Here is a 19,893-nt window from a genome sequence, read left to right as displayed (position 1 = left end):
CTTATCCTCTCCCCATTCAGCAGCAGCAGGATTGGGAATTATCCATCCAATCCCTCTACTTCTGTAATAGCCTTCAGCATGAGATGCGTCAGACAAAGCTGGCTATTGAGGCCTTTAAGATCACTGCCATGACTCACTCCACCCCACCCCTGACCTGACCTTCTCTGTGTTTCTGCATTAGATAGTGAGCTTATAAGATTCCGCACCAAGGACATTTGGGGATGTTATAACAACAAGCTGCTTACAGCAAGGACCACATCATCTAACATATTTGTAAAGCATCAGGAACACTTCTGGCACTCAATAAACAAACCATACTAGTAATCATTGGAATTGGTCTCAGAATGTCCTGATATTGCATTGAATTGAGCTGAATACAATAGCTCTGTGCTGCATTTTTTATTGTTCCCCTCAGCCCCCACTGATTGAAGTTGCTTTGATCAGAAACTAATTAGCAGGAAGCTCATTGAGGGTTAGTTGGGCAAGGTCAAGACGACATTAATCTGTGCCGCTAAACCACGATGAGGCAAATCATTCAGTGTAACTAAGAAGTAATTCAGACTGCACTTTTGGCATTTTTCCCCCCTTTTGTTCTGTCAGTCTGAAGAGAACAGCTCGTGTGCTGTAATTTAGAATAGAGCTTTTTTAAAGCTTTCACTCAGGAAAAGCTTCTGGAGCTCTGGGGGTATAGCTTAGCTCAGAGAAATAGAAAGAAAGCAAGTTTGCATTGACAGCTTGATCCCAGAGAGAGGTGGCTGCCTGCTTGTCTAACAGGTCCTTTGGGTCTGGATGAGGCAGAGACAGAGGAGCAGTCATATTAAGTGAACGTGTGCTGCCAATGTTAAAGGAACAATTACCATTATTCTGCATAGTTCACTGTTTGCTTCTGCTATTTCCTTCAATAAAACCTCTTTTCACTTGCCAATTGGAGCTTGTCATGTAACAATATTTCTCATGCACAATACACATACTGAAATGCCCTTGTGTTTTTAATACATTTATAGTGGTTAACAATAGTGGTATAGTGACAGAAAAAACGTACTTGCTTTGAATACAGAATAGATTCAAAGAGGAATAAACCAAGGGCCCTGTTCTGAAAGGATTAATGCCAGACTTAGGGCTGGATATTTGCCTGATTTTGGTGTAAAAGTGGTGGCACCCCTTTCATTTAGTTGATGTCTAAATATTCATCTCCAAGGTCCAGGCTCTGACTTTCTTACTCCCACTGGGAAGGAGTTACTCACATGAGTCTTCAGTGGTGACTTCAGTGCATCTACTCATGTGGATCATCGGTTCATGGTTAGATTCACAGTTAGGTTCCAGATTGGATTATATCTTTCACACATAGTCTTATAATACATCCATAAAATGGTGAACAAGTCCTAAGGGTGACAGAGGAAGAGTGGCATCAGTATAAGTGAACAAGGAATACCGATGCTGGGATGCATGTTGACAAACTTGAGTGTGCCTGATTCTGTTCTGTATGGGTATCTAAGATGTAGAATAGGCTTCAGAGGAAGATTGTGAAATCCTCATCATTGGAGGTTTTTAAGAACAGGTTGGACAACCACCTGTGTGGGATGGTCTAGGTTTACTTGGTCCTACTGCAGCTAGGAGAGGCTGGACCTGATGACAACTCAAGATCCCTTCCAACCTGATATTTCTATGATTATGTTTATATGGTGGAGACTTGCCCTTAGTAACAGTGTCAGTGTATTAATAAAACAATGTCCATTTTTGGCTCCTCTATTCTGATCAGAAATTTTATTTTGGAAACTTGATCATATTGGTAGATCGTCTAACTTGGGGTGAACAATGAACCCTGAGAGGAATGCAGGAAAACTGAATTAACATAGCTTTTGCTTCTGCAGCATTGCTACAATTTCAAAGGATTTTTTAAAAACAAAACAAGCTGAGCAATACAGATAGAAAGATGCATCGTACTCTTAAGCTTCACAAGCTGCAGTGAAGAATACTGTGAATGAGACATTTTCAATTATTCTTTAACTGTAATAAATAACAACAACGGCTCCCTGGTGGCTTTGCCACAAGCTCCATGTGTGGGACAGCACATAGCTGCACTACTGCAGGAGTACCCAGGGAAGCATACTGTGACTCCAAATCCACCTCTTGGTTTTCCCCGCTCCAAAAAAGGAGACCGACCTGGCCTCAGCCCTATATTCAGTGCAGTGTATGTCCCCTGGCATACTGGTGTAGCGGTGCTGTCTGGTAGATTTATGGGGCGGTGCCTGCCAGCCCACTCCCCGACCCACTTATGTGCGGGTGTAATAGTGGTTTTGACCACGCTGCTGCCCACAATATGGGTAGCCAGGTCTGGAGAGTGAGGACTGCTTCATGACCTCTTTCTCCACTGCGCTGGTGCCCAGGATAGGCCACAACACGCCCCATTAATAAGAATAAATATAAATCCAAAACCTCAGTTCTCTGTTCAGAAGAGGGAGGATGGTGTTGTGGTTTCAGGCAAAGGCTCGGGTTGATACGTACTTGATCTGAACTGGTTCAATCATTCCTAGAGGCAAAAAGATCAGGAAAGTGCACTGTAAAAAAAAAACGCTAACCACAACTAATAACAGGACAGCTTCTTTACAAAAGCCCTGTGGGACTGCGGCCCAGAACATAGCAGCTTTGCCATTTAGGAGATCCAAGCTGCAGCTTAACTTCAGGCTCTGAAACAGAGACATAGCTTCTAGGAGTCTCCGAAAGGGGACTCTCACTTTCTCAAGTGCAGAAAGAGTCATGGCATGATACCAGTGTGCCTTGGCCACAGACAGGAGGGAATCAATTAAAAACAGGGGAGAAAAGATTAGCTATCACAAAGGTGAAATGCCACAAAGACCTGCTGCTCTCTGCACCAGCCCCAAATTAGAATTATTTGCTTATTTTTTAAACTGAAAGAAACATAGATGTTGCTTAATAGACAAATTGGAGAACAAGATCCCTACCCAAAAGACCAAGCAAGATAGTTTTAATTAATTATTAATTATTATTATTGTGTACTATGGTAGCACCTGGAGCCCCAATCAGGGACCAGGACTCCATTGTGCTAGGCCCTGTACAAACATGGAATAGAAAGATTGTCCCTGCCCCAAAGAGCTTATCTGCTTCTCAAGACTTAGCAAATAGAAAAGTTCACCCAGATTTTCTTGCCACCAGCTGAACCAAACAGAATATAAAGTACAAAAATAGAGGGTCGGAGAGGGTCTTGAGGTGGCCAGACACATTGTTATGAGGAAGAGCTTATAGTCAGAAACCTCAGGCCATCACCACAACCACCAAAATGTACAATGCAAACCAAAAAGAAATCTGGTAGGAATTGGAGATGGGCCTGAACCAGAATTCTGGACTAGAACCTCCACACAGTGTAGAGGTTCTGATCCAGAAACAAAACTCTGTGGCTCAGGCCCAAGTATATGTGATTGCATAATGTTGGACTCAAACAACCAACTTTTCAAACATGATCACCACTGATGTACTTTCAACCCCCACCCCACCCCCAAATTGGCATACATAATTGAATGACTGTCTGCATGAGCCATTTCCCTGATTGCATGAATATCTGGTCAAAATCACTTATTTTGGTGCAAGCCTGGGAACTAAATACTTTGAAAATCTGACCCATATTGTGAGTGCTGAGCATTTCAAAATGTGGCCCTCTGAATACACACATGCACGTAGTCAGAGTCACACACTGCAAATGCATTTGACTGTTTTGCCCAGATCTTTATTCTGAAGACAAATTACACCTCAAAACTGAACTGTATAAGCTAGGTATATGTAATAGGGGTGTTTTGGGATTAACACATCCAAAAATATTCTATAAAAAACTTGGTCAAACTTCTTTCATGGTCCGTTACAACTACATTTCTCTTTTGTGTAAGAAAACAAAATAGACACACACTGTTCCTTCCAAGCATGGTTCAAAGCATCTTTAAATTCAGCTTCTTTTTTTTCAGGCTGAGCAGCCTTACTTTTTATAGTTAAAAGTAATTTTAAAGCAAAAAAAGGAACATAAACAATATACACTGACTCTTGACACTCCATTGCTTTCTTAACCTAGAATAATAAAAATTTGCAAATGAACAAAAGAGTGGGAGGAAGATATCTAATTTACAATGTTTTTGAGATAAAGAACACTACAAAAAGAGATCAATGTGAATAATAAAGCATTGTTAACTGAGTCATGACATTTCTATTCTCAGTGAAGATTTGAACAGTAGAACTCTGCAAATGAGCACCTTATGCCATTTTCAAAGTGGGAGGAAGATGTATAATTATAATTTTTAAAGTGAAGAGAATTAAAAAAAACGCTGTGAAAAAGTTTATTGAAAAACATATCGACATATCAATATGACATAAATTACTTTAATTTTATTAAACTAGGAGGGGGGAAAACTCTCTCTCTCTCTCTCTCTTTTTTTTTTTAAGACTGGTTGCAGAATATGTTCCTTGAAAAGAAATTGCTTTATGAAAAAACTCTTTTGCTAAGATGAAACAGCACAGCACTGAATGTCAGCACTACCATATATTTATTCTGTAACTCTTCCAACAGCTGAGATCTATAAAAGAAACATATTTTCAAAACAGTTTTAACCTCCATTGTCTTGATCACTTGCATTAACATTTTTCATGTCACCTACTGAAATCCCTAAAAGGAACCTTTTATTCAGTCAAAATTAACAAATCTATTTTTAAAAAACAGCCACTGAAGCGTCAGAAAGACATAAGGTTGTGTATTTTATTTGACATATATTTTCAGCTGTCTCTCTCGTTTGTGGGATGAGAGCAACATTTTATACTGATGTTATCAACTCTGGGGAGGAGGGTGATTTTGAGAGTGAGGAAAACAAAGTCTGCTCCCACTGCATGTGTGCCTTAAATTAAGAATAAAAATATAGTGTTGATCAGATCACTCGGATGGAGCCTTTTACTGTCTTGGCATTCATGAAGCTGGGAGCCAGCTGTAAAATGATAGTTTGGGCCTAATTTTATGGTTAGATATATGCACATGGCTCCCATTTACATCAAAGGGAGTTGCACACATGACCAGAATTTGACCTTCACCTCTTCCATCTTTAAGCCTGCACAGAGCCAGAGTAAATAGGCTAAGTGCAGGCAATTTAATGGAGTTAGGGACATAGGCCAGGATTTTCGAAGTGAGTAGTGATTTTGGGTGCTTAGCTGGAGAAATCTCAGCGGATGGGTGCACAGCACTTTCTGAAAATCAGACCCCTTTGATGTATCATTTTGGACACGCAAAATCACGAATCACTTTGAAAATCTGGGACATAGAATCTATTCCCAATACAAGAGCAAGGTGCAAGGAAACCCCTTCCAGACTATTAGTTCCAATCTCTGGACTGGCTTGGCAGCCCTGCCAAACCCCCTATTAACTGGCTCCTTCTGCCCACTGGAACTGTATATGCCACCGTGCCAGCATAGGCAGAGCTAGTGTGGAGTACAGTGCAGTAGCCCCCTGTTGTATCGTAGCTCTCATTGTGACTCCTGCATAGTATCGTGTGCCAATTGGTGAATTTCACTCTTTGGACCAGATTCTGCCACCTTTTCTCACCGAGAATTGTACATTATTCCTTGATTAGTCCCATTGACTTCAGGATAGCAGTAAGTCAATATTAGTGTAAGGATAGCAGAATAAATATTCATATAGCATGGATAGCCATGAAGGTATATGACAGGGGTGGCCAAACTGTGGCTCGCAAGCCATATTTGGCTCTTTTACCATTGAAGTGTGGCTCACAGAGCCTTCTCCCCACCCCCATTCTCCACCTACCAGACGGGGGAGAAGCTCGGGACCTCTGCCTTGCAGTGGGGTAGGCCTGATCCTGCAAAGACCTTGTCATCAAATCACACTGCATAAAATTAAGCACATGCATAATAAGCCTCTGCTAGATAAGGGCCAGGGAGAGGGGGAAAGGATATATTATAAAGAGCGATCCATCTGACCCATGGTGCACAAGTATTTTGGTACTAACCCAGTTGACTTTCCTCTTTATTTTCTGTCTATATCCATCTATTCCTCACACATTTTTTGCATTCTGCATTTGCCTCCCTCCTGTTTCTATGCCCAGCTGTTCTCGCTTCCTGAATCTACGTTGGTCAAGGGAAGTAAATTAAACCTTTGATTGAACAGATTTCAATATTAAAAAAAAATCCCAAACCCTCAATTTCATTCATCACATTAAAATTCAAAATGAATAAAAAATGTTGAAGGTGGAAAAATGTTGGTGGGGGGGGCATATTTTTCTTATTTCAAAACCAGTTAAAGTTACATCCATATATTGGCTTAATTAATTTTTATAATATCTGGTATAATTTGTAAGTAGTATTAATGGAACTGGATGGGATGTGGTCAATCAACGCATTCCTGTCAGACTTTAGGATCTGGGCCAAAATGTTTGGCCAGCCCTGTGATAGACTTATAATGAGTCAATAGAGGACTTTACAGTCTATCGGGTCACTGATTCATGAACTAAGAATTTATGTGATGGGGTCAAAAATCCCCCCTACAGAGATCACACCATTAGCTTTGCCCTTCCAACAGCAAAAAACAGTAAACCGAAAGCTTCTGTGAATTACTAATCCATCATCATAAATCAGAAGAGAGGAGCTTGCACAATTTCATGATGCCATGAGAAGCCCAACATGTATTTACAGCCTTGCTTCCATGCTGCAAAAATAAGCCATTTCTAAATCCCTTGTATCCTAAAGCCTGAGCCCAGTAAAATATGGTCGGCATGAGACACTAAAAATGGCCATGAATATACTCTTCTCTAATAGATGGGTTTAGAACAGTTGCAGCTCTCTCTCCCACCTTCTTTGAAATTAATCAGAACAGTTCTGTTAAGGTGTGTTCCCTCAAAGTATTCACAGTGGCAATGAGTAAACAGGGAATGATCTTGTGCAAGATATGGAATTTCAGAGTTCTTAATGCACCAAAATACTGTGAGATTTAAAGGACCATAACAACAGGACCTCCTTACCTAAGGTCTTGTTGCTGAGGGGGAGTTTGCTTGCTAGCCAGCCTTTAGACTGCACTGGGGGAGATGATGCCCATCCAGCACAGAAGGGGAGGAGTTCCATACAACTGCCCCTGCAGTGACTGGCCCCTGAAAGACTTCAGAGATAATGGGCCTGCTCCTCTAGACCCCCAGAAGACCTGCCACAGCAGGTAAGATATGGAGGCAGGGGGCTTGGTGACAGAATTTCAGGACTTCCCCCATCTCCCCTTAAAGGCTTCTTTGCTGAACGTTTCAGAACCTCAAATGAAGTTCACTAGCGTTTGGTACTGGAGATGTGTGATGTTTAGATTCTTGGTAAGACTCCATAGCCTTCCCATATTCTCATTGTAATCCTGTGGACTCTCCTCCTTTCCCAGTCTTCAAATTCCCTGTACCTCTGTAAGGCAGTGGCGTGCCTGCTTCCTACAATCCTCTGTACCCACTCTTCATTTTGAATTCTTTTCCTTATTATTATGGGGTTGGTTTTGCTTCCTTTCCAAATAAGAAAAGCAGAAAAATAGGATAACAAAACAGGATGCACTTTCCTTTTAAAAATCCCACAACAACCACACTTGCTTCCTCCCACCTTGACATAACAACCTTCAGAATAAACTATTGGCATTAAGCAACTTGACTGATTCATGTGCGGAACCACATTTTATTATGGTGTCTCTCTGTGCTGTGTTGCGTTTTTTCCGCGACCAAGACAGCTGCACAAGTTCCCTCCCTCTCTAAGCTCTTCCCATTGTAATTCTGAACCCTGCTGACCATCCAGGTAAGATTCAGCCCTCAAAACAGTATGACACTGAACAAAATTACTGCCTAAATTTCACCTCCCACTTTCATCACAACACAAACCATGTGTGTTAGGCTGGTGGGAAAACTGACCCATCTGAAGTCAGTTAAAAGAGCTAGAAAGTTCCACCTTTTCACACGGCAACACAAAACTTGGCTTTTGGTTTTACTTTTGCTGTGATTCTATTCAAGCCAAATGAGCTGAGTTCAAAACATTAAAAATACAAGAGGTATTTTCCTTCCGGTCCAATGTAGTCCTGCCTACTTCATCAAGGGATTGAATGGACATGGCACATAGCTATTACAGTGATGGGTGCATGATAAATTAGACAGACAGAATGACAGAGGTATATGAAATAATGGGATAAAGAAGATCAGCCAGGCATTCCCTTTTTACCTTTTCTCCTGATACAAGAACATGGTGACTCTCGATAAAATTAAAAAGCAATATTTTTTAAATTGATGGAAAGTTTTTCATATAATACATAATTAACCAGTGGAACTCTTTGCCACATGATATTAAGGCAAAGATCTTAGTCTGATTCTAAAAAGGACTGGACATTCATAGGGATATTAAAAATAACATAAGCTTTAATATTAAAAATGTATGAGAGATTTCAACCCTTATGCGTCAGGACTTAGGCCAACCACTAACTTCCTGGGCTTAGGAAGAAATTTGCTCCATAGGGATGTTATTGCAAGATTGTACATTGGTGGTGGGGGCAGTTAACACCTTCCTCTGAAGCTTCTGGTACAGTATATGGCTGCACAGACTGACCTGATGAGGTATATGAGTAGACAGAGATTTCTTCATTAGGGTGCATTTCTCCCCCTCTCCCCCTTGATTTTTTTCAGTGGATAGTTTGTTGAAGTCGATCTGACTGTTAAAAACACAGGCATATATGAGTATATGATAGCTATGCTACACACATATTTAGAAGGTAACAATGGGGTTTGAACCTCCTGCCAATCTCTAATTGTAAGGGGTTTTTTATATTCACATTTCAAATTGATAATAAATAATATCCACTGTACGTAATATATTTTAAAGATTATTTGGCTTCATTTATTTTTCCAAGCACTAACCCTATTACTGACCATTATAGTATCAAACTATTAAAAAAACGCTAACACCTTTTTTATGCTGGTCTAGCATAATCTTTATTTCTTTAGACACTTTGTGCAAACATTAAATTGATAAAAGACATAATGCAGATAGACCCATAGCTGAACTTAAGGTAATTACATAAAAATGAAATGGAGACCTATAACGGTACACTGCATTCTCCCCTATTGCACTGTTTTCTGGAAGCAAGGATCCTGCTTGTCATAGCAAGTTGCTTGCTACAGTGATTGTGCCATGACTCGATCTAGCTTTACAAGACAAGTATAACATTACTTAGGGGGAGATTTTCAAACTAAGAGTCTGACCCCAAAAATGTACTGTATTTTCAAAGATGTACTATTTTTCAAAAAACAGAGGAGTCCTTGCATGGTATCTTTTGTTACTCTTTTGTTTGACAGTGTTGTACTGAGAAATTCAGGTTGCATCTATGCCTTTATATTTCTAGTTTTGATTTCTCTTCAACAGCACTTCAAGGATAAAACTTGACTTGAAGCATGAATACTAGCCGTCTAGTGGATACAATAAATGTTAAACTGGCACTTATTGACTATTTCCATCTGATTTTTCAGTCTAGTTCCATTGAAGGAATAAGTGTATTGTGAGGGTGACTGCATTGTTACATAACATGGCAAAGTGAGCACTTGACATATTTGTTTAGTTATTAAAAGTAAAACCCTGCTCAGTTTTTAGGAGCAAATTTTGAAAGGGTCCAATCCTCAACCTGTCCTCTATATTTGCAGTCAAACACTAGTTTGTGATCACCAACAAATGCTGGTGCAAATGATAGAAATCAAAATTCTAACTAGGCTCAGTCTTGCAAGCAGCTCTGCATAGGATGGACTCCTGGGTCTGCACATTCTGAAATCATTGGGTCTCAGAGTGGGTATGGAGGGGTCTGCCCATATGGATCTGTTTGCAGGGTTGGGGACTGAGGGACCTGTGACAGTGAATGTCTTTTACACCCACAAATCAGGTCGTTATCTAAATTCTATCCCTTGTGCCTGCAGTTGGTCATGCCCATCAACTGGGGGGGAAAAATTGATGGTGTCTGATTACAGGCCTTCTTTTGAAAACTGGGATTTCAAGTGAGAATTTGTTTTAGAAGATGCCATAGATTCAAATGAAACAAAATGTACTTTAATGTAAGAGAGTCAATATTTGTTCAGTTGTAGGTGGGTCTATCATCAGCAACTCATACAAATATAATGTAATGATAGCTAGCTAGCTAGCTACACAAGCATATGTACCTACATCCACATTTTCAAATCTATATCTATATCTGCATACCTACATTATAGTTTGAACAAGATGTATATGGTAGTAAACCAACCTGCTTCTTGAACTACTTGTAACTGGGATTAACAGATCAGTTGAAACAAAATATGACCTGAGGGAAAAAGTCACTGATTCTAAGTTTGATTCAAATCAATGGGAGTGTTGCCTTTAACTTTTGTGGAAGCACAATCAGGCTGCTGATGTAGAGACTTCCATATTTGCCTGTAACATTTCCACTTTCCTGAAAAATGTTCTAACATTTCAGAACATGTCTAACTCACAGAAAGCTAAATTCTGCCCTCAGATACACCCATGCAACTCCAGTTTAAGTCAACACACTGGACACCAGAGAGTACTTAGTATGGTACTTATCATCTAATATTGAGGTGAACGTCTTTTATTTGCTTTGTCAGGTAACTATGGTGTGGACTATGCAATAAAATCTGTACCAGAGAAAAGTTTACCAATACGTTCGAAGTAAATTGCTTCTTCCAGAGATCTGATACCTCTATTTGTGCATCCTCTTTTTTCTTAAGCCTATCTTACTTGGAGATGCTACATAGTACAGTGTCATCAAATACAAATGGCAGAGAAATTTGTGATTAGTCCCTCATCTATGTAAGGTGGAAAATGCCAGTTCGTGCACTTGTAAATACACTCCAAGATTGACAATTTTATTGCATTCTGGGCTGGCCGGGCTGGACAATGAATCAATATATGTTTGATTTTATGCAGCTGATGTGAAAGAGATAGTTACCTTCAGAAAGGATATATTATTAAACTAGCAAAATCCCACTTCTGCTCTGCCAACGATGCAGCTTTCATTGCCCACTTGTTACATTTTCAAACAAGACCTCCCCTGTGCTGCCCCTCACACTTCGGGAGGAGCTCCCCCTAAACACCTGCAAAGCTATCTCATTGTCCTTTCTCAAATCCCTCCTTAAAGTTTTCTTTTGTCCTGGTGCCTACAAAAAACTTGACAACAGCTAAGCAGCGGGTGTGCTGTGAGCACTCTCTAGTGTGCTGATCAATACTACCTTATTGTTTCCTTCTGCTCCTTTGTCTGGCTGTATTCACCTGTTGTCTCTTGTTTTTTGCTTGAATTGTAAGCCCTTTGGAGCAGAGAGCGTCTTTTTGTTCTGTGTTTCTATGATGCCTAGCATGATGAAATGGGGTGCACAGCAGAAAAGAGGGGAATGGGGGTTAACATGAAGTCATGGGGGAAAATGGGGGACGCGGGAACGGGTGAAGGAGAGAATGAGGGGAACAAAGAACCTCTCAGGGGAGGGAGATTGGGGGAACATGGCATGGGGAAAGGGGGGCACATAGAGCCCATGGCATGGAGGGAAGTGGGAATGGGGTACACACAGAGCAGCTGGTATGGGGGGAAGAATAGGGGATCCTGGGTATGTCAGGAGGGGGCAATGAGGGGCACATGGAAACTCTGGCAGGGAGGCGATGGGAGGGAGTTGCAGGAAGTTCCTGAAATGGAGGGGGATGGGAGGGTGGCATACGGGAAACTTGAGGGGGGGGAATGAAGGGAAGCCAGGAGCTACAGAAGCTGTGGAGTGTGCACCCCCTAGGAATAATAAAAATAGTTTTACTAACAATAGCTCTGTTCCCTTAGAAGCCTACGTGGACACAGGAGGGATTTTTCACTCCAGCATTTCTTCGTAGCATCCCTTGTCTTCTTTTAAAAAAAGAACTCTTTAAAAAATGGCTCAAAGTTAAAAAGTAAAATATACAGCCCCGTACTTCAACTTTATATTCTCCCCATGTTCTTATACTTCACTAACCTCTAGCCAACTTTTTGGTCTCTGCAAATTACTTTGTGTACAGGCAATTTAAATTACATGCAGTCTGACTATGTGTGATAATTTAAACTGATTGTTAATTAATTCTGTAAGTAAATAGCTACTGCAATCTCTATAATCATCAAGGTTTCTCTAGCTATCAACCCTTTTCTTAGCTGCTCTTTATTATACAGTATGGAGCAAAAGTATGTGGGGGGGAAATGATATGCATGATCTCTTTCTGGGTCCTTGCCACAGAAGGCAGCCCCGCTTCTTGAAAACCTTTACGGCTCTTCTTAGAATTAAATGTTTGCAAAACTGAGCTGTTTGTAAAGATTGATTTTCTGTATATAGCTTAAGAGGAAGCATATCATGAGATTTAGGTTAGATAAAAAGTAAGGCTCTGTGTGATGTGAGGTGCCAGTGTTAATCAACTGGAGATAAGAGTTGATGAGGTTATATCATCCCAGTACCAGTGAGACTGGCTATTAGTTATGTTTCTTGGCCTCTCGGTCACTTTGGAGAGCACGTTTACTAGTGCTTGAGAGATTCCTCAAGGTTAGACTGAGCTCAAAATTCTCTTAAACCATTCCCTAATTGGTCCTTAAAATTAAGATCTATTTGGAAAGTCATAATTTCCCCCCTGGTTTTTAAGCTGCATCTCTCACATTACTATAGCATGTGAATCAAACTATCTTTTAGTCACTATAACTAGGACATCCAGGCCAACAGCGCAAATGAAAATGAAGTCCTGAAACAAGGTGTAAGGGTTCTAATCAGAGACCATCTGGCTCTCTTTGCAACAAAATTGTGAGCCATTGCGAAAGAACAATCATAGAATCATAGAATATCAGGGTTGGAAGGACCTCAGGAGATCATCTAGTCCAACCCACTGCTCAAAGCAGGACCAATCCCCAATTTTTGCCCCAGATCCCTAAATGGCCCCCTCAAGGATTGAACTCACAACCCTGGATTGTGATCCATGCTGTCCCACCTGCACACAGGTACCACCTACATGCAGTTGTACATCATGTAGCTGGCTGCCAATCTAAAAAAACAGTGATGCAACTGAAAAATAGTAAGATAACTTTTTTGCCTCCTAGTCTACTACCAAGAATTATAGTAGCAATGGCTAGCATGCCACTCCAATTTGGTTCCATTTGAATTAAAGTCTCTGCTGTATAGCCTCGTTTGATCATGCCCCATTGAAGTCGATGGTAGTTTTTCCACTGAATTCTCTGGGTGTAGGAGAATACCTTTAACTGTAAGCCTGCAAACCCTTACTTTTTGAATACACTTATCTCAGGCAAATAGTCCCATTTAAGTCATTGGGACAACTATGATGAGTAAGGCCACGGCTGGGGAGTAAGGGTTTATAGGATTGGGCCCACAGGTTGGGAAATTCTGCAAATGTCGTTCCTTTGGTCCACTGGCTTAGTACTACATGTAGACCTTTTATTTCCTTCCCCCAGATAACCAGCTTACAAGTGAAAAACATAAAGACAAGAAACCTATGAAAGGTATTATGAGTTCAGTGTCGGAATTCAGCATCACAGACGCTCCATCCAAGGACACCAAAAATGAGAAGAAATTGTCAGACTCTAGTACATCATCATTATCTTCCCTTGAGAAGTGCAGGACACAATTCACCTACATCGAAAATGATGCATCAGTTCATCAGAGAGACAGTGATGGTATGTTTTGTAAAACAGATTAAGTGTAAGCAGATTTCTAAATAATATCTGTTTAAAGAATGCCCTATTTCAGTTGAAACACCTGCTTAAACATTGGACAGGAAGTTCAAGAATCTAAACTAAGCAATCATGAGATGTCCTAGAGATGGTTTACGCTGGAGTTGGGAATCTAAAGAAGATTGCTTTAAAGTGGCCACGACATGAGGGTTCTTATTGGTGGGCCACAATACGAGAATTTAAGTCCAGTGGGGACATGTCTGTGCTTGTGCATAGGGTGACCAGATGTCCTGATTTTGGGGTCTTTTTCTTATATAGGCTCCTATTACACCCCACCCCCGTCCCGATTTTTCACATTTGCTGTCTGGTCACCTACCTGTGCATGGATCTTAGGAAATAGTCTTTGCATAAGGATGGTTAGTAGGCATTGGAGGAACAGACTCCTTCTTCCAAGGCAGCAGAATGGCATTGTTATTGCTACTACAGCAGCACCTATGAGCACGGACGACCCCTTATGCACAGTGGCTTGCCTGCTGGATCCATATAGTTGTGGGTCCATTACCCACAAATCTACCTTTACCCCACCCAGTCCTAATCCTGCCTCTGTGAGCCTGCTGCAAAGACTCACAGAGGACCACACTGAAGAGGCCTTTTCGTATTCTGCCCCTACTTATGCAGAATACAGCATCCTGCTTATGCTGCTTTTAAGCCCTGATACGACAAGGTACTTAAACATTTGCCTAACTTTAAGCATGGTAGTAGCACCACTGACTTCAAGGTGCTTAAATTTAGGCATGTGCTACTGAACCTAGGTGAAGCATGGCCTTGAGGCTTTTGATTCTGGCCTGCCTCTGCTAGCCAATATGACCCCATATATGCAAAATACTAATGTTATATCAGTACATCACATGACTAGGGTTTTTAAAAATTTGTTTTCTACCAACCTGAAAGCAAAATGCTGTATAAGGCTGTTAAAATACAGAACTTGCATGGCTTTTCCATACTTTGTGAGAACACCCCTGACCCAAAGAAATGTTTGCACTTTCTAAAAGGAAATGTATTTGGCTGCTAATCCAAAATTTGCATGTGGCTATTATTTGGGGTTGTTTTTCTTTTACATAAACAAAACAAGTTATTTCCTTCTCATTCATTATTACACAAGTCATTAATGTGCTGACACAATCTTTGGTTTTCATAAGAATTTCACTATCCATCATGTATCCATGCACCAAAGCAGAACACCCAGGTTCTGTAACTTAGTACAGACTACATCTTGTGTGAACCAGCATAACTACACTGAAGCCAACGAAGTTACGCTGATTTACAGCAGCTGAGGTTCTAGCCCTAAATATTCTCATAGACATGATACATCCCAATGCAATATCTGTGATGCTCTTGTTCCATAGACTAAATTTCCTTATGTGGGCATTTTATAATAAAGTATTGGAGAGGATTTTATTCAATATAGCTGAAACATGTCAGCTATATCATGTTAATGATCCTTGAATTAAGAACTACTAAGTACAGATCAACACAATAAACCACAATGCTCCAAAGGAGCCATTATGATATATTGTATCACTGATTCTGTAATAATTGTAGTGCTTCATATACTTCTAGCGATATCAGAGTGCATTCAATCTTCTTTAAAGAGGTGAAGTAGTTATTCCATTAAGGGGGACTGATCCAGCAGTTCCAACACAAATGGGTGTTTTACCTGTGTAGTGATTACAGGATTGGTCTCATAAATTGTTACTGGTACACAGGAGTGGTACATATGTGAAGTAAATAACAGATTTCACACAGTTAAAAAACGAAAAGCAAAGGAAATTAACGAAAACAATCTGTGCTCAATTAAGAATGTTAAGAATTGGATGTAAGCCAAGAAAATCAAGGAAACTCAAGATTTGTGTTTGTCACTGAACACTTCGTTCAATCTATTCTGACTAGTTATTGTAGCTGATTATTAGGCACACATATGGCCAAATCCTATTCTCTGATACAGCCATGGAAAAACGCTAAAGCCAGTGAAGCCAGCTGTGTTACCTGGCTATAACTGAGAGAAGAATTTGGCTCACTTTGCAGAAACTGCTCTAGGAGAGTCTGATCCATAGTCCACTGATGTCAATGGAGAAGACACCCATGACTTCAATGAGATTTGGATCAGGCCCATACCGAGACTCAGCAGTATGAATTAAAGATGGATTGACACCCACAAGCCACGAAGAGCAAGAAAATGTAGAGCAAAGGCAGACCCGGAACACTATGAAAAATAGTTATTTTGTGGTAATTAATCTAATAATGTAGAAATTGAGAGCTGAGGTCATTGTTCTCACTGAGATAAATGCAATAATGCCTTTCAAAAGGAGCAGGAAAAACAGAAGAGAAAACAGGAGATTGCATCTTCTTTTGTGCAGTTTGTGGCTAATTTATTTTCAAATATATGAATGAATGCATAGGAATGGATGCTTAATTGCTAATATCTATTATTTATATACATTACCACTTAACACAGGACAAAAAAGCCTCACACATGCAGATTTTGCAAGATGTGTTACATCCATTAGCACAGTTCATGGTGTGTGCTCTGATGGGAATTTAAAAGCATCTTTACTGCACATCACAGACTTTGTGCTGAAACATTACTTTATTATTAAAGTCTAGTGCTTTTTGTGTGGTCCCTTTCCTGGGTAGACCCTTAAGAACTATTATCTCTTCTCATAAGATTATGTGAGCACCACTAAGGTTAATAAATTCAGGAAAATCTGTGTTATTAGAAAACGGATCTTATTTTTTTTATTTTAGAAAAAGCTGAAAAGATCCCTAATTGCTGTATTATTTTGAATTTGATATATCTTATCAAGGTGCAAGGGGGAAATTTCATAAATATAAGACACCTAAAAAGAATAGTCTTAATTACACCATGGACTACTGGATAAAATGATTACATTTTCTACACTGTAAATTTCATACAATTAAATGCAGCAGTGTTACCTTATAAAATGTTTCAATTTTCTAATTATTTCAGTTCATTTACTCAGAAAAAAATATAAGCATGAATTTACTAAGTATTACCAAAATCTAGTCATTCTCATTCTACAGAACTGACTGGGAAGTTAGTTGTGCTTGTCTGAACTTAAATAGATCTTGACATATTGAAATAAGTATTAAAATTGATAACATTGCCAATGCTATGCTACTTACGGAAAGAATTTCAATCACATGCTATTTATTCTTTATTCTACCTGCTGAATAGACTTTTTTAAAAAAATAAAGAAGTTGGAGTGATTTTTTTTTTTTTATCATCAAGGAAGTTTTAAAAAAATTCTTCTGGAAAGTTTCTGGCTATGAACTTCTCAGTTAACTTCATTGGTCATGTTGCATTATGTTACATGATATATCTCATGCCACAACTGAACAAATGCAGCTGAATAAGATACCTGATAGTTTGTCATACTAGAGCAAGAAATGTGATAATATCCAATATTTTTCCTGAAAGTACCGGTGAAAACAATTCTCACTATTGAAACATATTTTCCTTAAGAAAAAAAAAAACAACAGTTGAAAAGATTTGGGCCCTGATAATTAATGGTGTTGATCCTTCTGGGGGAAAAAAAGGAAGACAAAAACCTTTGTTGATAGGCATTACAAGGTGCAGTAAAGTGTGGCTTCTGACATGATATCACCACAAGTATAGCTTAGGGATAACAACCAACAGAGAAAGAGAAACAAAAAGCTGAACGACCAAGGGAAAAGGTCATGTTATGGTTTCTGAAATAAGTGAATGCACAGGAAGGGCAAATCATTGTCAGAATCCACCACACTTCAAACTGCATCTCCTGCCAATTTCCAAATAGTTCAGATTTGCCTCTGAACACCTTATCTTGCTTCAACACTAACAAATGGGAGCTGAGCTGTTTGGAAAATCTGGCTCTAATTGTAGGGGCCGAGCACGGGGAAATCAAAGCCTGGGTGAGCACATTAAGACAACCTTCTGGGGCATGTTATATATACTGTAAGTATGAAGTGGCTGCCAAAGCACCTGCAACATTACAGGACAATTACTCTAGTCATGAACTGGTCCTTCTGGGGCTGATGCTTGCTGATATGTAAGAGTGACTCCCTTACACAATGCTGGAAAGAAAACGACTTCCCTTTAAAATGTACCTTTCCAAGTTGATACTCTTTTTCCACATTTTTTCCCCTTTTAAAAATTAACAAGCATGTGAATTAGAAGGTGAAAAGCCTATTTAAGAGAGAGGGTGAACTGTGACCCTGGGCAGAGCGTAGAATACCAAACTGCAATGTGTTAACTCTACTCTGAACTGTTCCTTTTCCGCCCCCTTTTTGGTAAGTGTTGCAAGCTAGTATTCACTGAACTTCACTGGAAGTTGAAGCTAGACAAACTCAGACTGGAAATAAGACATACTTTGTTTACGGTAAGCGTAATTAGCCATTGGAACAACTTGCCAAGGGTTGTACTGGAGTCTGCATCACTGACAATTGTTAACTCAAAACTGTATGTTTTTCCAAAAGATCTGCTCTAGGAGTTATTCTGGGGAAGTTCTATGGTCTGTTTTATACAGGAGGTAAGACTAGGTGATCACAATGGTCCCTTCTGCTGTTAGAATCTGTGAACCTATTAAATCAGACTCCTTATAAAAATCAGACTAGAAGCATGTGATTAATCTGTGCTGTTTTACACCACTCCACAAGTGAGTTCTGCTCTCACCCATAAATTCATCTAAATCCTCATCCATCTGCCAAGTCTAATTCTGTGATTCGGCTATACAGCATCATATGCATCCTAACTGACCCTTTCCAGCTGAACAACTAATTAACTAAGCTTTTAGCAGACTTTAAGGGCTTGATCCAACTCTCACTGAAATCAGTGGCACTCTTCCTGTTGGCTTTAGTGAGCATCAGATCAGGCCCTAAAATGCTCTGATGGGCTGACAGCCCATAAAAATATTATTTCAACAGCAAGAGCCCAATCCTCAAATCTTTACATGCAGCCAAAATCCCCACTGGAAGTTTTGCCTGCATAAGGGGTGCAAGATTGGGACTGAGGATTTCTACATTGAATTACAAATTCCTATCTGAAAAATAAAATCTATTCTATAGCCTATGGCAGATGCTGTGTTTGAGTGGAATTACTGGCATCACACTAGAGATACGTTTATGTAATAATGTAGTACAATGGAGAGTATCCTCACTGAGTGTAATTGACGCCTATGCAGAGGGCCAGCCCAGGGCATCAGCACTACTTACATCCTCTGTACAAAAGTGAGTTTCACTCATATGGAATACTTTCATCCAAAGCATGGTGAGGGGGTTTTCTGTCCAGACCAAACAACACAGGACATCATTTTATGTAATATGTTTTACTGCTGTAATTTTTCAAAATTATATTTTAAGCTTAGCTTGTAGTCTGCAGGGATCTCTGACTTCTGTGTCTCATTTAAATGACTTCTGTGTCTCCACAGCTGCCTAAATTTGGAGTACTACGATAGTAAATCAAGCCCTCTCTCTTTCCTGTATCTCACTCTTTTTCTTTTTTCTTAGATGAATGTGCATCACTTATCCTGGCCTGCTTGTTCTGCCAATTTTGGGACTTTCTTATAATGCTGCCTAATACCTGTGAAAATTGGTTGATAAATATGTGCTGTCCATCCTATAGATATCACCATACCTCCAGTGAAAACCACTCCAACAATGACTGCAACTGTGAGTGTGACATTGATTGCAGCATTTTTGAATCCTGTCACGAAACCAGTGAATGTCTGGAACTTGCCTTGGAGATTTCTGAAGTCTGTTATCGCTAATAGGAAACAATTGACAGAATTCCCATAAACTATCTGAATGGAAACTGACACAGTAAAAAGGATATACAATTTTTTAAAATAATTGGAGTGTTTGCTAACCAGGGCTGTGTGTTTTCTCTGATGTCCCTTTGGAAGAACTGTATAGCATTACCAATGAAAATTTTGTTTGTATGATTTCACAAATCACTGAAGCCAATAAAGAATGAAGCCCTGTTTCCTACTTTGCAACAGATGAAAACAAAATTCCTAAATACCAGCTGTGCTAATTGCTTTGCTCAGGGTCAGTCTCACTCTTTTATAAAGCTCTCCATTGCATTCAACATGGATTTCCCTCCCTCCACAGACATAAGA

General features: G+C 39.8%; 1 protein-coding gene across 1 annotated transcript in view; it reads left to right on the top strand.

Annotated features, from left to right (window-relative positions):
• Window positions 1-19,542, top strand: part of MDFIC2 (MyoD family inhibitor domain containing 2) — a 48,675-nt gene extending 29,133 nt beyond the window's left edge. The window contains exons 3-4 of the mRNA XM_074959672.1: window positions 13,499-13,720; window positions 19,283-19,542. Coding sequence (XP_074815773.1) covers window positions 13,499-13,720; window positions 19,283-19,542 — 482 coding nt within the window. The remainder of the gene's footprint in view (window positions 1-13,498; window positions 13,721-19,282) is intronic.
• The last annotated feature ends 351 nt before the right edge of the window (window positions 19,543-19,893 follow it).

The sequence above is a fragment of the Natator depressus genome, chromosome 7 (genome assembly GCF_965152275.1).
Source record: "Natator depressus isolate rNatDep1 chromosome 7, rNatDep2.hap1, whole genome shotgun sequence".
In the NCBI taxonomy this organism is placed as follows: domain Eukaryota; kingdom Metazoa; phylum Chordata; order Testudines; family Cheloniidae; genus Natator; species Natator depressus.
This window is presented reverse-complemented; position numbering and strand designations above follow the sequence as displayed.